A 20544-nucleotide genomic window follows, 5' to 3' on the forward strand; every position below is an offset into this window, starting at 1 on the left:
GTTTTTTATTTTCTTTACTTATGGTCACCTTCCTCAGAGAAAAAATACCTCATAGACTGGTTTGTGATCATATGAGAATGAGTCTTAATTTGTTAATGTATTACCACTTTTCAAGTACTACATTTACATTCAAAGATTTTGGAAGACAGCTACTGAATACAAAAGGGATGACTTTAATAATAGAGATTCTAAATCCTAAACAAATAACTAGGTGTGGCCAGCATTGGCAGTTGCATTCCCTAGAATAACTTCTCTCTTTCTTCCTCAGTAACAGAATCATGATTTCATTTGTTGTGGTAATGCATCGAGATCAAAGACTATTACCAATCTCCTTTGAAGCTACATTTGGCCAAGTGGCTAAGTTTAGGTTTATAACATGTAAGTAGAAGTCTCCATGAAAGATAGCCTTTTATCCTGCCCAGCTTCCTTGTGCTACCAATCTGGAACATGAACATGAAGACTAGAGCTGGAGTTAGCTCAGATCATAAAATGACCTTGAGGATGGAAACTGCATACTGAGGATGGTAGAGAAGAAAGATAGGTGTATGGGTCAATTGACTGGACTACCTGGACTGCCCACTTCTACTTTGTTTAAGTCATTTTAGGATTTTATGTTCCATTCCGCTGAACTTGGTTCTAAGGAGATAGAAGACAAACATATTTGGGAAATCAGGGATTTGTGGTATGTCTCAGCAAAATTGGTAGGCTAATTCTGAGAATACCATCACTATTGGCTTTTGGAAGAAAGAAGTTCTCTGTCTGAGAGCATATGTAGAATTCTTGCTCTCCTTTTTGAATCCTTTTGAAAAGTTCTGTCATATACTTTCTTAGCTGTTTAGAGAGTATAGATCTTATTGTGCCAAATATATTGTAAATGACTAGACAATAAAGAGAATAACTTATTTTCTCTCTGGCATGTCTCTGTGTCTAGCAGAGTAGATGATGGACTCTTCATAACTTGTAGATCATATTAGTGAAACAATTGCCCTAGATTGATATGCCCTAGTAGAAAGACACCTCTCAAGAAGAGTAGTTTGGAGGAAAAGGAAATGTAAAAAGATCAACTACAAACAATTCTGATTTAAACATGATTTAGCATAAACAAAACATCAAGTGCTATTATTGTGAACGTGGGGAATTTACACCACAGTAGTGCACCAGATAGCCATGACTAGAGCAACATTGCTGTGAAGCAACAACCCCCATCACAAGGAATGGATTTTAGTGGACACAGTGAATTTGTGAGCTGGCATGACATATGGACCCCCTTGCAAAATAAGCTCAAATCCCTGTGTTCTACTTGTGGCTCGTCATATTGCTGCTTTCTTACTCTCTACTTCAGCAACTCAACCATGGCCAAGGCCTTTACCCTAAATCCCCTACAAGTTTCTTTTTCTTGGTTAACTGATGATTGATATGGGTATGAGCCTGAATTTTATTTTAGTAGCCAACATCTCTGTAAGACCATCAGAAATACTGCTGTCAATGGAAAATTCAGAATCACAAATGATAGCATCAGCAGGGAAGGATAAATATAGACAGTGTATTCATATCACTGTTAGACTAAGATCATCTCAGTACTGTGGAGTTGCTTGGTTTTGTTTGTTTATTTGTTTTGGTTGAAGGATTTATTGTGACTTAGTCTATTTCCCTTGTGTTCAATCTACCTGTCTCTTTCTGAGCCCTTGTAGCAAGGACAATAGGTCCGAGTGTCAAATAAGTGAAAGAAAACATAGGCAAATGGACCTCAAAGCAGTAAGCATACAAGTGACTATTCACTCATTAGGATACACAATGCCAGAGTTGACTATTAATATAAATGAATTATCAATGTAGTTCTTGGGTAAGTAGATTTCATGGGAATTAATTAAAGATACCAGAGGAGACTTAGGAACAGGACTTTGGAATGAGTCATGGACAGTATTTTTGTGTGTATACAGTAATACCTGGTTTTTAATGTGGAGCCACTTTTCCTTCTTGTTAGGGAACAGCATGCTGTCAGCAAAATTAAGCCCCAGAATGAAATTTCTTCATAAAAAGAAAGCCAAAATAAAATCATTTTAAAGGGTATAAATAAAATAGATCCACACATTTCCTGACAGCCTGAATGAGAAGGTCCATATTTATCTCAGTAAGCTTTCAGCATTAGACTTTAGGGGCCAAAGTGACAGTTTTGGACTCAGCCAGACAGTGAGCCTTATATATAAAGACTCAAAATAGATGTCTTTTGCCCCTAGTCCTGCCAAAGAGCCATTTTAGGTGTGCAGGAAGGTGATGAGCACACTAGTGCATAGTGCCCTTATGCTGAGTGGGAGCAATGGATGGCTCTGCCTCACCTGACTTTTCTTGATTGGAATTTAGAACCCCAAAGAATCTGAAAGGTAATATGATATTTCTTGTGGTTTCATGGCAGATGTGGTTTTTGCCTTTTTTCCTTTTTTATACACGGAATCATTGAAAATTCTGAAGAAAATGCAAAAGGCCTGCATTATAATGGAAATAGATAATCAGCTGTGGGCAATCATTGATGCTTTTGATCATTCTGGGATTAGAATAATTCTTCATACTTCTAGAAATGGACTGTGTCAAAAGATAAGGAATACAAAAATGGATTTAAGTAACATAAGAACTTTCATCCCAAATTTCACTAGAACTCAAGGCCAACTTTCGGTAATAATAAACAGTCTCATAGTTGTGCTCTTCTATAACTTCCTGTTTTGTTTGAACTTCTTCCCTCTCTATTTTCTCATTGCTTTCAATAATAAAAATGGAAAAGCCACTTGCATGCTTTTGGTACTGTGCTAGGTTCTGAACAGAGCAAAATGGGGGAGAGTATGGGCCCTCTTCTAGAATTTGCACGTTAAAATCCTACGTAAATGATGTGTGCATTGAGTGATATATTAACTTACATAGGCATAGAATGAAGTAGAGAGGATTTAAGTTTCATGTTTAGGTAAGAAAAAAGTGGGCTTTTTAAATTTCCACAAATTAGTAACAGAAAAGTTTGTGAAGGAGATGGGATGGCTGCACAAATGGAGCATGAAGCTAATGTGATTGAGACAAGCAAAGGGGCGGGTAGTGTATCAGGAGAAAAGTGATAGGAGGTGGTGGTTGAGAGTGGTTTGAGGAAGGACTATATGAATGCAAGTTAGGCTCAATTCTTAATGTAGTAAGTAGCCACTATAGACTTTCAGGAAAGGAAATGGCATTCATAAAATCTGTAAGTGAAAAATTAACTGTATCTAAAAGCATTTGTCCTAGCTTCAGTCCACAGCCTGGGGACTTCAGTAGGGAGGAAGTTTTGACAGTTGTGCTAAGAAATAACCTGTGGCTGAGACTATAAGCATAATTGAGGGGTGGTTTAGGAGAGCAAGCTGGCAGTATTTGGTGAGAGACTGGAGTGGAGGACAGGGAACATTAGAATTACTACAAGGTCTCTGGTGTGAAGAGTCAGAGTTGCTTTGGTGTCGTTTCTTATGATGGGGAGGCTGGGCTTAGGGAAGCAGTGATGCTGCATTGTTATATATGTTTTATTGTGCTCTCATTCTGTGGAAATTGTAATCCAAGTATGGTATGCATGCTAATTATCAATGACTGGCTAATCTTAACCTTGGGCAAATCTGTTTCTATTTGCTTCTTCAACTATTAAAAGGGGGGAAATGACTCCTGGCCCACAGGCATCTTGGTGAAGACTTTACTCTTTGGAAATGCTTTTCTGATGGAAAGTGACAGACAGATATTCTCATGACACATTAACCTAGGAGTTGAGCAATGGAGGGACTAGAGTCAAATGAGACTAGAAGGTGTGACAGATTGGTAGACAGGAATTTTGAAGCTACAACTGGCTGGGACATCAAGGTTAATATTATCTTCTAACCACTGCTTTTTCTCTCTCTTATGACCCTTTTCCCTTTCCCAAGCAAAGTATCATGTGATCAGAAACTAGGCCTTACCCTCCCTTTAAGAAAGTGGCATACTGCTAGGTGCGCCTGGGTGGCTCAGTCAGTTAAGCCTATGACTTCAGCTCAGGTCATGATCTCACAGTTTGTGAGTTCGAGCCCTGCGTCAGGCTCTGTGCTGACAGCTCAGAGCTTGGAGCCTACTTCAGATTCTGTGTCTCACTTTTTCTGCCCCTTGCCCAATCCCACACACACATACACACACACTCTCTCTCAAAAATAAATAAACATTAAAAAAAAAAAAAAGAAAGTGGCATGCTGCTAGTTCCTTGTGGTTTTGGAGGGGGAAAAATCCCATTTGTTTCCTCAGCTGGGTGATTTGCTATGATGTCTATTTTTGTGAATGATATTTATGGATTCCCCCTTTCCAGACAATTGCCTTGGAAAGTTATGTAACCAGACCCTAATCTAAAAAGAAGTCAGACTGAAGGTTATAGATGTTGAATGTGTCCAAAGTTGAGTTCCTGTTTACAGGAGGAGAGCCTGGGACCCTTTTTGCTAGGTTAGCTTTCTCCTTTGCTGAGTCCGAGCACTTGGAACATTTTAGTGCTGGCCTACTGTGACTCACTGCCTATCCAGCAGCTTAACAGATGCTTGAGCAAGACCACAATATGTCTCTCAGATAATTAAACACTGGGGCTATGCACAAAAGGACAAGTTTTTTTTATGCATCAATTATGGGGACATTTTATCATCAGCCCCTCATTTCTACTTTCTCAATACAACATAGTAAACTACGATATTTGAGAATCCTTATTCTTTGCCCTTTCCTACTCCCCAAACCTGATACAATGCAAGTTTTCATCATTGTCATCCATGTTAGACAGATCTACTCCATTTCAGTTGCAGGAAATATTCTTAGTAAACATTTACCCAGTGTATTCAACAGCAATCAGGCCATTGATGATAATGTAAAAGTTTATTAGAACTTGAAGAGAGAAATTACCTACAAGTAATTCTGGAGTACTGGCTACTAGGAGCCAAATGCCTCATAGGCAGAAATTCATTGAATAGCATGCATTTATTATATGTTGGCTGCCAGAAGTTTAAGCACTTGAGCTCAAACTTGCCATTAGACTCTCCCCAGCATGCGGGCCACCCACCAGTTGCAAGGCATAATTACACGACAGATAACCCGCCCTCCTTGGTAACAGTATGGATATGGGTAGTAACCTAGCAAGGGTTCACAGACACGGCGGCAGTAGCGGTTGCCTCGGCGGCAGTAAATACAACAATAACCTCTCTCATCCAGCATGGGGTCAAATTCTATTCCATTTTCAGTCTGAAAGAAGAATAAACCATGGTTGGAGGGTAAGGTTCACTAAGAAAAGGCCCACCAAGCAGGGAAGGACTATAAGACTACATGAACTGGGGACTGGTGAGAAACTAAATTCCTTAGTCTGATCAAGATTGATCAAGATTGATTATGAATGAGCCCCTTAGGGATTACAAGTTTCTTAAATATTTTTTGTTAAAACAATGACCATGCACCTTTTAATGACTTTGATCTAAGGGGTAGTGAGTTTTTTGAGGGCTCTTTCCTATCCCTCTAACAGAGTGACATGAATGTAACTTACATAGTCATTTATTGGAAGTTCTCCCTCACTTGCTTGTCTGGCATGGCGGGTCTTTTCCACCTTCACTTGAGGGACCACCCACTGCTCATTTTGTTCAATCCCTTTTTTTTCATTGGTAGGAAAGTGAAGATCTTCACCATCCTCCTCAAAGTCTTGTAATTCTGAAACTAAGGGAATAAACACAAAGTTTTGATGCACCTCCTTTGCAAATGGTTCCCAAAAGAAGTCTTTGGGGTTATGGTATTGGGAATAGAGATTTTCATTATCTTGTCACTGCCATCATTTAGGCAAGCATGAACCACTTTTCCAAACTCCTTCAGCTGCAATTATAAAGAGATTTTCCCCCAAACAAATCTGACTATTCCCATGTACGCAGATCTCTTCTTTGCTCATTTGGCATTGAATACTTACTGTTTGCCTTACTAGCACCCTAATTTTAAAAACCAGGAGAGGGGACTTAAGTGTCTCCCAACAATGATTTTACCTTTGATAAGTGCTCAGTAAATATTTTTTGATTGCTGGATTTGATTTAGTGCCCTCTGTCTTCCCCTACTTTCTCCTCTCTTTCCTGTCTTAAAATGTTTTTTTTTTTTAAAAAATTCTATTTATGAATAATCCTCCATTTACAGAAGAGTTGCAATGATTGTACAGAGTTCCTATATACCCTTTATCCAGTTTCTCCTAACATTAGCATCTTACATAACCTTGGTACAATTATGAAAACTAAGAAATTAGCATTGATACAATTCTATTAACTAAACTATAGACTTTATTCAGATTTCATCATCATTTCCATTAATGTCTTTTAGAAAAAGAATGTTGAAGCAGAAGTTTTAGCATCCAATCCAGAATATCACATTGTCTTTAGTTGCCTCTTTTTTTAAGCTGCCAAAAAGTACCAATAGCTTCTTCATTTGGTAAGGGTGGTCTCTCTTGAATAAATACTAATTTATTCTGTCTAGAATGAGGGAGGTCAAATTCTATATTAGCTGGGAAGAATAAGACATCCAGAGACCTTTGCCTTTTCTATGAGCTGATTGGAAGTTGAGAGCTGACCTCTTCTACTGTAGACCTCTAGCCCTCAATTACTTTTATAGTGATTCCTAAAACAGCCACAAAGAAATTTGTATTACAATGACTGTCCTGTCTTCTGGGGAGAATGCCACCAGTCAACACAGAGAATCATTCTTGTGACAACAGAACATTGTTTTGGCTCCTCTCTTCTGTTCTTGGGTTGGGTACACAGTGGTTTGAGCAATAGTCTGATATCCCAACTGCAATGAATATAGATGTGCAAAGAAAGACAGATTGGTTTTTTGCTATCACTAGTCACATTAGGGTGGCATTAACTTTGCTGGGATATTTAAAAGCCTGTCAGCATTGATTTATCTGATTTATAACTTGGCTGTGAAAAATTCCTTCCTCCCTTGGTGGTGAGCATATACAGTTTCATCTAAGATATAAGCTGATCATTTGTGTTCCTAGAAATGTAGTTTCTAAATGATGGGAACATTAACCTGTTACTAACTTTGGAAAGAGGAGGAGGAGAAGGAGGTCATACCTGCTATTAGAGTGGGATTGATCCAATACATGGTCACATTATTACAAATTTCCAGAATTTTGGAATTTTTCAGAAAGTCTCGGTTTTCAATAGGCTTTTCCGCTGGTACCCAAATCACAGACTGTTCAAAAAAAGTGGTGGTAATTTCTTCATTCTGAGAGAAGTTCAGGGTGGGGATAGGCAGAGAAATTAATAAAATGAGTGAGACATTATGGAATACTGGAAAACACTCTATTTTAAGTTTGGATAACAATTCCAATCCCAGCGCTGTGAACTAGCTGTGTATGTGTATACAGTAGGTGCCTTTGAGAGAGTTAAAAATTTATCCCTCTCTCGGGTCTAACAGTAAGGCTATTCACTGTACCAGGAGTTTGCTCTGCTACCATTTCACTTACAGTTAGGAAGGTTATCCATCGTTTTCTGGGCCTCCCACTGGGCCATATATGTTTTAATTGGGCTTCTGGAACCCTGAGTGATTTACATTTGTTTTTGCTCTTTTAAATGGATGTTGTGAGTGCCTGCCTTGTTTTAGGCTTGCAACTAAGATTGCAAGCAGGATTTGATCTCAAGCTGAAAAAACTCCTATAATCCAAACTGGTGAGATCAATTAAATAGCAATCAACCTTACTATTTTGGTTTTACAAGATTTGCCTGTTAATGGTGGCTAGTTGTAGTGTAAAAGATGTCTTTTTTTGTGTGTGTTACAGTCCAGTCTTTAGATTGTAACTTCACTGGCCTTACTGTTCTTTTGCTCCTTTCATTCTAGATGCTTAGAGTTTGTCTCACAGTGTATTTTTCTTTAGGTAGCTTTTCTTATATTGTCAAGAACACTGCCTTCTCTTCAGTTTCTTGTATTGGAAGTAGTTGATCTATGTACCTACTTTCTTACTCACTTGTCTTTTGGGCCTTGACATTTCTCCCTACTCTTCAAAATTTTTTTTAATGTTTATTTATTTATTTTGAGAGAGAAAGAGAGAGAAAGACAGAAGTAAAGAGAGCGAGTGGGGGATGGGCAGAGAGAGAGGGAGAGAGAGAATCTCAAATAGGTCCAGCACTGACAGTGTGGAGCCCAATGCAGGGCTCAATCTCATGAACTGTGAGATCATTACCTGAACCAAGATTAAGAGTCAGACACTTAACCACCTGAGCCACCCAGGTACCCCGACATTTTCCCTACTCTTAATAAGGCTTTTACTTTTCTTTTTTGTTTTTTTTCTAGCTTTATGATTTCAGTGTTTTTATTAATATGTTCTCTGAAATTTGGCTTTGTATAATTTTTCCCTAGTTATTTAAAACTCTCAAGTCTTAGCTTCTTCAACTTTGAGTTTGTAAAGACCTTGGGATGTGTTGAAACGGATTGTAGAAAATGAGGTTGTTATGCTGACCAGCTTTGTTAGCAAAATCAGGGCTATTTATATACCTGCTCTGTATGTTTAGCATGCGCAAACCATAGATACAGTGGTGAGAACAGAATAAGAGGGATTTTGTCATCCAGAACTGCAAACTTAACTCATAAAAAATCTGTAGCCTGAATATATATAATTGAAGATAAAAGTAATCTCACTATCATGAGATAAATACTTAGGTTATTTAAAAGATTTGGCAAAATTAATTGAAGAATAAATTAGGGCCAAAATGAGACATTATGAGCCTTTACCTTTATCTTTTTCAGAAAAATAAATCCTGTTGTATTAGTTCAAGGTTTTATTGCTGGCTGGCCCTACTCAAATGTTTACATTATTTTCTGTAAAAAAAAAAAAAAAAGCAACATGTACTGCCTTTTTCTCCTATTGACTCTCCCTTCATCTTATCCTTGCCTAATTCCTAATTAGGCAGTAATTCCTAATATCCTCCTGGAAGTTGTTCTGTTCCTCAGATGCATTGAATTTATGCTTTTTTTTTTTTTTAATCTCCAAAATTTTTCACTACCATAGACCTTGAGAACACAGCATTGTCTCTGGGAAAGTTTCTTTTTTTCCTTGGAAATTCTAGTAACAAGGGTCTGTAATTTCCCTGACCATAAGGAGACCAGTGGCATGTCTGGGGGAGCCAATGACAGTTCTGAGACTTGGGTAAAGGAAAGGATAAAGGGCTCCCTATCCCACATCACTCCCCAAAAAATAGAAAAGGAGAAGAAAAAAATAAATGGGTAGATGAGAATTAAAATAGAAAGAGCTATGTAGGAAAATAGTGGAAAAAAATGGGGGAGAGAAAGAAGAAAGAGGTCTTTACAGTACATAGAGAGGCCACTGTGCCATTGCCATAATTTCATTTTACATTTGCCAGTTAAACACTAAAAGAAAACCAAATAAACCAAACAAATAATTGGTTTTTTCTGGCTACAGTGGGAATATGCTGCCACAATATGGCTTTAGCTAAGGTTCCCCTTATTCCTTCACTGATAGCAACATACTGTAGTTACAGGCGGAATATCAGGAAAGCATTAAGAGCCTCAAGGGCTTTAATGATAGTTGTGTTTTAGTGAATAATCCTCCATCCCCCACTAGGTTTTCAGGGGCCATTTAGTGATTGCACCAGTATCTTAGGTTGCCTTACCCTGGCCTGACAGTATGTTTTCAGAGAATTTGTTATTACACTGCGGTTCTTACCTTCTTTGCTTTTGCCTTTCCTAGTGAGGTTAAATGCAGATTATTTCATTAGCAGAGTCTAGCATACAATGGTAAAGTGAATGAACTGGAATCTTTTAAATAGGTGAATGCCACAGTGTTATAAAAGCGGCAAGGATCTCAGGTGGCCTTGGGACTTTTCTTTTTAAGACTTTATCTTTAAGCAGTATTGCTTTGGTTCCTCTGGCTCACACGTCTTACTAGAAATCTTTGGTTTAGAAGCAAATGTACAGAATGTTAATGGCTACCCAGGTATAAAAGTATAGTGTTGCTCCTAATAGCATGAACTTTCGTTTTTCAAAAGGCCCAAGTTCAAGATCCCAATCTGCTCCTCACTAGTTGTGTGACCTTGGAAAAGTCACATTTTGGTTCTGAACTCAGTTTCCTCATTGGAAAGTTGGGATAATAATAGCACCTCTCTGTAGGGTCATTGTGAGCATCAAATGAGAGTAAAGCATTTAGTACAATGTCTGGCATATAGTTAATACCCAATAAATGATGGCTTTTCCTACCACTATTAATATTCTTACTTACCTCATCTATTTCCTCCTCTGGTTCAGAAAATTCAGGAATCACTTTAATCTGAGTTTTGATGAAGCATTTTTGAAGACCTACAAAGTAGATGCCAGTGTAACCCTATAAACAGACAAAAAAATAGACCGTCCTGAAATTGTGACAGTTAACAAGGTCCATGATCTATTAAGGCCCCAGGATGGCAAAATTTGAGTTCAAAGGGAAAGCTTTTGTTTTACAAACTCAGTGGAGGCTAAAGGCTATTTTTTAACTTGACTCAAATGTTCTAATATTTTAAGTGGGAAACCTTTTTTTTTTTTTTTTATATCAGACAACATAGACTTTATTTATTTTTTTATTTTTTTTTTATTTTTTTTTTATTTTTTTTATTTTTTTTATTTTTTAATATATGAAATTTACTGTCAAATTGGTTTCCATACAACACCCAGTGCTCATCCCAAAAGGTGCCCTCCTCAATACCCATCACCCACCCTGCCCTCCCTCCCACCCCCCGTCAACCCTCAGTTTGTTCTCAGTTTTTAACAGTCTCTAATGCTTTGGCTCTCTCTTAAGTGGGAAACCTTGAGGGGTGGAGTAACCAACTTACATTTTTAAAATCATGTACTTCCAATGTTTCATCAGTACCATTTCCACTTCTGAATATTTCAGTTTTGGTCACTGGATCAATTTCCATGTAAATCTTCTTCTTCTCTCCATTGCTGTAGAAAGTGTGCTCCATGTCATATGTCTGGAAGAACAGAGGAAAACAAGCTCTAAGATACTCACTGTGTCCCTTCATATGACACTTTAATTGGGTAATATCTGGGGCACCTTCTGTTTCTGGAGCCTTTGTGGGGAGGTGCCATCTCAGCAGCTTACCATTGGGAATTCTCTGAGACTCAAGATTAAAGTGAGGTGCTTCTTGGCACTGAAGCTGATATGGGGATCCCTTCAGAGCCAGTATTTTGTATTCAACCCAAGTTGCTGAACTAATCACTAAAATTCCAACATTTTTTTCTTGGCAGCCTTGATTAAATAGTGAATGATATTTTTGCAAACCAGCCTGTAAAGTATTTTCCCTTACGTTAAGCAGAGGGATCATGTAAAACCGCTGCTGCTTCTTTAAGTTACCACTTCCCTTCCAAGTAGTGTTCACCCCCTCTCCCCATGAAATTCATTAGCGGCTGAGAAACAGATTTGAACACATGTAGAATGCTTAGGTATTGCTCTTTATCTCCTTATCTAACCAGGACTTTAATATTACCTCAGCAGTCTTGGGTCTTTTTTAGAATCTGAAGACCATTCTCCTCCACCAATATTAGGTAATACTCTTATCTAACCTCAACTGCTTCTTTTCCTTCCATTTCGACTCCAGGATACATTTATTGCCTTCTGACTGTCTCTTTTATGGGCTAACCAAACCCACTCAGTTTATTCCTGAGTTTTGTTTTCCAAACCTAATTCAGCTGGCTTCAAGTATATTATACTTGAATATATGTAGAAATATATTATACTTGAATATATATAGAATTCGACAATTGTGTCAAGTTCCCTGCACTAAGTAATACAGTATCATACAAGAATAGTGCCTGAAAAGTCTTCTTTATCAGGTTGTTCATGAGTGGTTGAAGCAAAACTCCAGATTCTCTCTACAAGAGAGAAATTACCTCTACAAGAGGTAATTTTTTCTTAGGACCAAGAGGACCAGTCCCATCAAGTGTCCCAGTTTAGGAGTAAGCCCATTACCCATAACTGATGACATATTTGTAGCTAGAAGCAAATAACAAACCTAAAGTAATTTGCTACCTGTCACAAGCCAAGCCAGACCTGATGGTGCCAGGTGGAAATCTCTTATTCTTGTTGTTAGGATGCTTCCTGCTATCAAGTTTTTTCTACTTAGTTTTCCTTACAAAAAACATTTGGTAAATGAAAATCCCCCTAAAACAACTCATTTATAGAGCCAATGTTGCTTTCTAATGATATGGCTTCCAGTGACAGAAGGCCTTTTAGAGCTTATACTGGGTCGGGATGCTTTTTAATGTCTGCAGGTGTCTGTGACTGAATGTTAGTTTAACCTGGTCAAATTCTCCCTAGCTCAAGTAGAAAAACAAGTTGGAAGGGTTTGTAGAAACAATGTTGCTTCAAGTGTTAAAAGTCTTTGTAGCTGCTGAATAGGAAGCAATAATGTCATTCACTTCTTTGTAGCTCTGCAGTGCCTTGGACAGGGTCAGTATTTAAGTACTGGGTATACTAAATTAAGTATTAACTATACAGCATACGTTTTTCCCACCAGGGACAAATTCTCAGCTTCATAAAGAGATTTTAAACATTGGCAAGGTCTTTTAAGACACCATACTTTAAAATGGGAAGGAAAATGGTATTTACAACCTTCCAGCAACTGCAGAGTTAACTCAGGAATTCTGGTCTGGTTTGTGACAGGTAGCAAACAAATTCCTTTAGGCTTGTTATTTGCTTTTAGTTATAAATATTTCCTCAATTTCAGCTCTGCAGCCAGCTTGAGAAATGTCTACCTATGGCAAGAAATTGAACTCTAAGTAGGCCTGACTTAAGTAGAGGACAGAGGCATCTACTTCAGATTCAGTCTTGTCAGATCTCCTAATGGGAGGGAATTTCTTTACAAATACTATACATTGTTGAGACAAATGTCGACACTACTAGTCATTGGGGGTGGGGTGGGGTGTTTGTTTTATGAGCAGCACCACTGATGGATTATTGCATGGAAAAATGAGGTTAGAGACTAGGGGATGTTGGAATGCTGCCTACCTGGGCAAAAGAAAAAAATACAGGCTGTATTTTCAATCATTGGTAGAAGACTATGGAACCATACCGGTGACATTTAGAATTTCAGTGTACTTCTGTGGAATGACTTTTCCTGCACTGTTGGCAATGCACTTCACTTGGACACCTTGCTAGATGAAAACTATTGGAAACTGCCAAGCTCAGCAGATCTTGATTACTTTCAACATTCCTTCAAAGAGGTTTTTTGGGTTTTTCTTTGGTTTGGTTTGATTTGGTGGGAGAGAAGGGGTCCATTCTGATCACATTCATTAACCAGATTATTAGCTTATTTTTAGCAATGATAGGCTGCTAAATGGAGTGGGATCAGAATGACTTCATTTATGTGTGAATCCTGGATAAGGGGTGGGGGTGGGAAGCTATATATTCACCCAGATGGAATTCTACTATCGGAGGTATCCTTTTGGAACAGACTGTCCTTGTCTAGGGAGATGATGCTGGTGGCCCACTTTGGACTGTTTGGGGATGGGTTTGAGCAAATCCAGACATACTGTCTCGCCCAGGTCCCTATGGAGCACATTGCCTGGGAAATGGCTATGCAAGTGCCACTGGCCCATATGGAGACTGAGCTCATGCCTTCGGCCTCAGAAGTACTTTTCTCTCTACTAAGCTCAACGGCTCAGGGGCTGAGGGTCTTTCTGGAGATAAAGGACCAAATGGTTTTGTCCTTTCCAGGCACTAACTATAGCAGAGACAGGATGACTGGCCTGAGAAACATATGACTGGGTGCTCAGTAGCTCATCTCACACTGTCCCCAACTCAGCTTTACTTCAGGAAGGACAGAGCAAGGACAGACTGTGATGAGGACGACACTACTGTCAAATTGGCAAATAGGGAAGTTAATTATTGGTGTTTCTATGTTCCCTTTTCTGTTCTTTTCATATCCTGTTTCCTTTGTACTCTCTTAGTCCTTCCCTTCTTCCCATCTTCCTCTATCCCTTTGTTTCCTGTCTAGACATCAAAGAATCTCATGGTGCTTCAGGTCCCTTATGTCAAAGAAAAAATCAATTTGACAAATGATTTCACACTAAGATGACCGTGATTGGTATTTATCTCTTTAAAAAGTGGAGTGAAATACTTAAGTCAAAAGAATGAATTACTAATGATGGATTTTAAGCACAATGACACCAGGAATAGGAGATATTTGAGAGGCAAGGGCATCCTTCCAGCACCACTCTGATAGGTTCCTGTTCTACCCACACATAGGTGTCATCTTAACTATAAGGACACTGGAGTGGGACAGGGAAGCCTATGGAGTGGGATATGACTCAGAAGTGAAATGAAATAGATATGTGGTTAAGTTCAGGTGGTGAGAGATGTAAGAAGACCACACTGAGAAAACATGGAGCAAAACCAAACTCATTTCTCTTCCCTGGCCAGGAATTCTTTCCTCATTCCAGTTAAATCCTCCACTCAGGTACAAATGAGCCCTAACTTCCCCCTTTCACAGTCTTCCATTTCTTGCCTCAGTTTGTGGCAATCTCTGAGATTAGTTTTTATAAAAAAATACTGTTGCCTCAGACCCCAGTGTGACGAATCGATTTTGGGGGCAAGTGCCTTTAGCCTTTCCTGAAAGGGATTTGAGGACATTTGGCTTAGGTTTGTTTCTTAAAGCCTGTGATTAATCTAGCTGCTCTTCTCTCCACCTTAATCCTTTACTGTTTATGAGGTACACTCTCCAAAGGTGAAATACATGCTCAGAATAGCTGGTTATCAGGTGTTAGGCTGGAAGGAAGGGAAGGGAATGCATTGTACCATTTAATTACCAACCTAGCCTGTGGGAATTAAAGGGCCTCTGGGTATTTCTTTACCAACACAGAGCAGACAGATTGTTTCTTATGCAAAGTTGGACTTCTGCATCTTCAATCACCAGCTCTCAGCCCTGAAAAAAATTGGCATAAGCAGCACAGACATTCCTCTTTTTCAACGAGAAAAAAAAAAACATTTCTTTCATCTACAGACTCATGTTGGCTGGGAAGTTTTCCCATACCCACTATCCCAACCACCCCTCATTCTTATATGCATCTTAAGAATAGTAGAAAGAATCTTTAGACCAGGTTCTAGTCCTAGCCTCAACTCTGCCACTTAAAAGCTGTGTGACCTTGAGCAAGTCACCAAATTTCTCTGGAAGTTCAGTTCCCATCTTTATCTCCCACTCCTTGCCAGATGCAATGTTGAATAGTTAACAAAATTACTTTTGCTCAGATTTGGACTAATACCTGTCAGGTTGATGATTGGACTGCTACTATGCTATTACCTGTTGATCACCTGGGCTACTTTCCCTATACAGCTCCAGTCCCACTCTCAGCCTCTAAAAGACAGTTCCCTCTGAGGAGCCAGGTTTTCCTTGTTGGTGCCATGTAAGTTGCTCAGCAAATGCTGCCTTGTAGAATGGAGGGACTAAATCAGAATGTGCCCATTAGTAGCCAGAGTTCTCATCTACATAATTGGTATTACCTCTTAATAACCTACAGCAAGAACTGGCTCAGTGAGAGCTGCTGCCTGTATAAGGGTGGACTTTCCTTCTGGAATGGTTTGGGAGGAAAATAAAATGAAGAGAAGCCTTCTTTTTTAAAATGCCAGTGTGGCACCATCTGGTGAAGCTCAGTCCCTCTGCTAAAGAGATTCCAGCTATAACTCCAACTTTTTCCTTGAGAGTATGAATGCTTCTCCAGACCCACATTTTACCCACCAAACTGCTGTGTAGGAAAGCCCAGAGAACTCAGGAAACAGAGTTTTATTCTTTGTGTGCCTAGAAGAGGAGTTGAAGAAGAAGAAGATGGGTCTCTGGCCAATGCTAGTATTAGAGAAATAGGCACAGGAAAGCTAGATCCAGACTTAGCAAGGAAGTGCTTTTTCCGAACAAAGGATTTTCAGCATATGATGATATTGAGCTGGCAATCCTGGGTGATGCTGTCTTAATGATTATTTGCAGTTGAGGTGGGGAGAGGGCAGGATGCCCACATATCCTTACCACTTCTCTTCTCATACTGATAGTATGGAGGAGTTGTGAGGATACCCCCAGTAATCTTGAGTGCTGTGTGGGCCTTAGGATTTACGGTTTCTAAAGAGTCCTAAAGTCACCGGGTAGTTCCTGGATATGGTAGGAAGGGCACCGGGTAGTTCCTGGATATGGTAGGAAGGGCAGAATTTCATTTATTTAATTTATTATCCTTTTGCCTCATTTTACAAAGGATTGGAGTGGATAGGTTACAAGGTTTGTGCTACATCTATAGATTGTTGGTATAAGGGCTGGGATTTTTATGACTTGCTTTCTCCATGTTGGATGAATTAGCTGGGGAGTTGGCTTCTAATTGCTTCAAGTTAAATGTGTAATGCAGGGAACTTTAAAGGAAGAATGTTTCTCTAGGGTATTGGCTTCAAAGATCCCTGGGCAGTCACTGCCTAGAAGTGGAGCTTCATTGTGATGCACTCTCAAAATCTCTGGGACTGAATAGGTACCTTCTGTTTGGCTGAGAAAGCTGAATACAAGCATTTGATGGTCTGGCTTTCGTTCAGCTCAAGTGGCTCCTATATGTGGTTGTGGGTTAGGGGCCTGGAGCCTGTAAGGGAGTGCAGCTGTTCCCCTAGGGTTAGTCCCATTCATTTCACTTCATTTTGATGCTTTTCTCTTTCTGGAGTGTAAGTGTGTGTATGCATTTGCACATGCATGCATGCGCATGTGCTCATGCCTGGGGTGTGTGAGGAGAGAGAATCAAGCATGGCTTACTCTCACTTTGGGATCAAGAATCTGGGTCTTTTGTACACATCAAGGTGGGAGGTAATGGAAGGACGGGGAGGACTTACTAGCATGGAAATGTCAACACCAGATGTGAGATGTTAAATAAACACTGTTTATTATAAACAGATGTCAAAAAAAGAAAAAGAAAAACAAAATAAAGAGAAGCTATGATGGAGGCTGAAGGAGCAAACACTAAGAGCTTGGAGGAAGCCCCAGGAGAACAACAAAAAAAATCAGTCCATCCATAAGCACAGCAACATCAACAATTGTCTCCATGGGTTCCCACAGGTTCCATAGGCTTGTAAAGGAAAGCCCAGAAGAACCTGGGTTTTAATTTAACTTTTGTTTCTTGCTAAGCCATACTCTTTTTTTAAAAAAAAAATTAACATTTATTTTTGAGAGACAGAGGGAGGCAGAGAATGAGCGGGGGCCGGGGGGTGGTGGGGAGAGAGACACACACAGAATCCGAAGGAGTCTCCAGGCTCTGAGCTGTTAGCACAGAACCTGATGCAGGGCCTGAACCCACAAACCACAAGACCATGACCTGAGCCGAAGTCAGAAGCTCAACTGACTGAGCCACCCAGGTGCCCCACATTTCTTGTTAAGCCATATTCTTAAGGGGAGAGTCTTTGCGCAAGGTGCCTGGATCCTTTTCCCTTGCAAATCTTCCAAGACTAATCTGACTTCTTTTTCCTTCCTAGGATTCATAAGTCAGCTCTGAGGCAGGCTTATTGTCAGTCTCAGCTATTGGAAACATAGATGGTTTCTTGGGCTCTTTGGGAATTAAAGGTAGTGGTGGACTGAGTGAAGCATCCACATCTCCAGCTGGTTCCTGAGTTTGCAACGGACCCAGCTGGGTATTGTGGTGAAGGCCAGGACTTAAATATCAAAGACAACAAATTACCGTGCCCCTTTGGAATGGAGAATAACCTTTGTTCATGGTGGGAAAACTTGACCCAGGGGACACATATTGTCTTTTACCAGATTACCTCACAATAATTTTGTTCATTTCTGAGAACCCTTTGCTGAAAAGTACATCCCAAGATGGATTACTTCATGAGAGATTTGATTCTTAGTAAACTTTATTTCATAGCATACTTGACCTCTTCTGTGCATGCACTGACTAGGTTTTAGTTTTGGTTTGAGGAATCACAGGATTGCTCCTTATAATGCATTAAGAAGAGAACTGAAGTGAGAAACAAAGATGATATGATATGAAAGTAGAGGGAACCATGGGCCCTGTTAGCGAGTTTGACACCTTGCAAGATAAAAGCAAGGTCCCACTTGTCATTTATAGTACTGAGGCAAATAACATTGAATGTTTAGAAAAACACATAAACTCTTTCAAAATAGCATTTGCAGTATCAACAGTCACAAAAAAGGCCATCTGACCCACTCTTTAATCAAGCTTGTACAGGTGGTCAAAAGGGCTAGCTACCTACCACACTCAGTTAAGTACATTATGGCCATGGAGAACAAAAGGGTTTATTGTCCTCTAACTCACCCATAATTGTCAAAAGGACCCTATATTCAATATGTGAGGCAACACATCACCTAGAGAATTAGCTAAATGGTAACAGAATGGGAATGGAATGCATTTTGGCGCTCTTATTCATTTTCTGTTTCCTTCCTGATCTCTATTTCTTTGCCCACCTTGACAGCCTGAATATAGGTGGCTTCTCTAGAAAGATATGTGAACAGAAAGTAGTTCAGAAGCAGGGCACAGTGCAAGAGATGAGATGAGATGAGACAGAGAGAGAGAGAGACAGACAGAGAGAGAGACAGAGAGAGAGAGAGAGAATGAGAGAAATGGCTAACTATAACCATTGGGTGATGCCTGAAATCCATTCTGGAACAAGGTGCAAATAAAAAAGCAGACAAAGATGGACTGGTTTGCTTTTCATTCTCCCTCTTAAACTTGATAAGGTAGACTCTAGGACTAGATGAAAGTGGATATGACAGTAAAGGTGAAGAATCCAAGGGTAGCTATGCCTTATTTCTCTGTTTTCTTTTGGACACTTGTGCAGTTAATTTTCTATTTTCTCCCCACTGCCTCTCCTTTTTTTTTTATCAATCCATACTCTTTCCTCTCTGTTCTTATCACTCCTTTGGCTCCCAGTAGTCTATGTAAACCCATTTTCTTCTTATCTTTCATCCCCCCTCCTGGATATGTGCCTTTCTCTTCCTACATTTGTTATCAAATAAAAATTATGATCTCATGATAACAAATTAATAGGAACAGTAACAACAACCCACATGCAGAGAGAAAAATGTGGCAAAGACATAAAACCATCTTCACACCTTGTAGCTTGTACATTTATTAATTCTCTCTTAAATGGAAATGGTTAGCATGAAGGAACCACTTTCTTTGGGTCACATCTAAATTTGCCTATTGTGTGTGAGTCTGGGTATAACAATAACACTAAGGTACACAAATATCAATGACAATGGCCAGTTAGGTGTACCAAATTACCCTAATATCAGAAGTTTTCTGAGATACCTGTGATTAATGACTTGGTGTCCCTTGTTTCTACCTTGTGGCATTACTATCTCATGGGTCAGTGACAATTATGGCTAGTGAGGACCAGAAAAGCGCTGTTTTTTTTTAAGTCATAAATACATGTGAAGTCAGGTATGAGAATTGCTTCTTCTGAAAAGGTATTTGCTGCCTGACCTCAGAACAGATACATTAAGTCAGAAACATAATCCCTGAAAATCCTTTGCTGCCATTTCTGGTGATTTCTTTTTATGTGGTTGTATGTTACTTTTCCATCAACTTCTGCCCAGATAATTGAAAGGGAGATGAAAAATATTTTTTCTTACAGTAAAAAATTTGCTTCTAGTAGGAGTCTTAACTTCTTAAACCCAAGCATTATAAAAGAATGGCTAATTCTACTCTTATCATTATTAACTGAAATGGAGAAAACAAACTTTCCTTTACCAAAATAATTACACAAATGAAAGAAAGCAAAATCTTGATTCAGTTCTTCATAAAACCAGAAAATATATGCAAAAGGGACTTAACGATTTTCATTTTCAGAGTAATATACATGTCAAGCACTAATTAAATTCAATCAAACTCAAAACAGAAGCATTAGATAATATGTGCATTTACTTACTTTTTTGGGTGTCTCCGGCCAGAAGTGTTTGCCCCCCCAAAATAGGACAATTAGAGTTAGGGCCAGGATACCAAACACCAATCCACAAATCTTAAGTGATTTACATATCTTCTTGGATTTAAAAGCTTCTGCCTAAAAGAATAAAACAATACACAATAGCTCTTAAAATAGCAAGCCATAATTCAAAATCACCTTTGATTTCTCTTTTTAATGTTCACATTGCGATATAATAAATCTGTGAAACCATGCTTCTGCTCAAAAGGGAAAAAATATGAATCAACTTACATTTAGAATGTGACAGTCCTCACAGTTCTCTGGAGGATTCTTTGCCATGCTCTCTCAGTGCACAGTACTCTTTTCCTGCTTTGAGAGGACTGAGAGACCACTGCTGAGGTGGAGTTGCAAGTGAGTCAGCTAACAGATGTCAGAGGAGAAGCTGAATTTATATGGCTCAAATATGTCATACCAGAGCCTGAGGTAACCCAGGGGGCTCCTGTGCTGTGATTTGTTACATAGATATACCCATATATGTATATAACTTCTGTGCACAGAATTCCATCCTGATTGGCAAAGACAGAAAGCTATAATGAAAACTATTGTCCTGGGGGTTGGTTTGGAATGGGACCAAG

General features: G+C 39.2%; 1 protein-coding gene across 1 annotated transcript; it reads right to left on the bottom strand.

The window, feature by feature from the left end:
• Positions 1-4869: 4869 nt before the first annotated feature.
• Positions 4870-20314, bottom strand: TNMD (tenomodulin). The gene is made up of 7 exons (XM_081792408.1): positions 20201-20314; positions 19916-20047; positions 10845-10985; positions 10259-10360; positions 7098-7251; positions 5537-5703; positions 4870-5241 (listed from the first exon to the last, which is right to left on the bottom strand). Exons 1-7 carry the CDS (start codon positions 20246-20248, stop codon positions 5032-5034), a joined length of 954 nt encoding a protein of 317 aa, XP_081648534.1. The 5' UTR covers positions 20249-20314; the 3' UTR covers positions 4870-5031.
• Positions 20315-20544: the final 230 nt, after the last annotated feature.

This window comes from Panthera onca, chromosome X (assembly GCF_046562875.1).
Source record: "Panthera onca isolate mPanOnc1 chromosome X, mPanOnc1 haplotype 2, whole genome shotgun sequence".
Classification (NCBI taxonomy): Eukaryota; Metazoa; Chordata; class Mammalia; order Carnivora; family Felidae; genus Panthera; species Panthera onca.

Excerpts from the sequence above, each read along its gene's own strand:
- TNMD (XM_081792408.1), bottom strand. The coding sequence starts at position 20,248 with ATGGCAAAGAATCCTCCAGAGAACTGTGAGGACTGTCACATTCTAAAT. Across the intron at positions 20,048-20,200 it reads AGGACTGTCACATTCTAAAT|GCAGAAGCTTTTAAATCCAA; the intron begins GTAAGTTGATTC and ends TTATTCTTTTAG. Across the intron at positions 5,242-5,536 it reads AACTTCCAATAAATGACTAT|ACTGAAAATGGAATAGAATT; the intron begins GTAAGTTACATT and ends TTCTTCTTTCAG.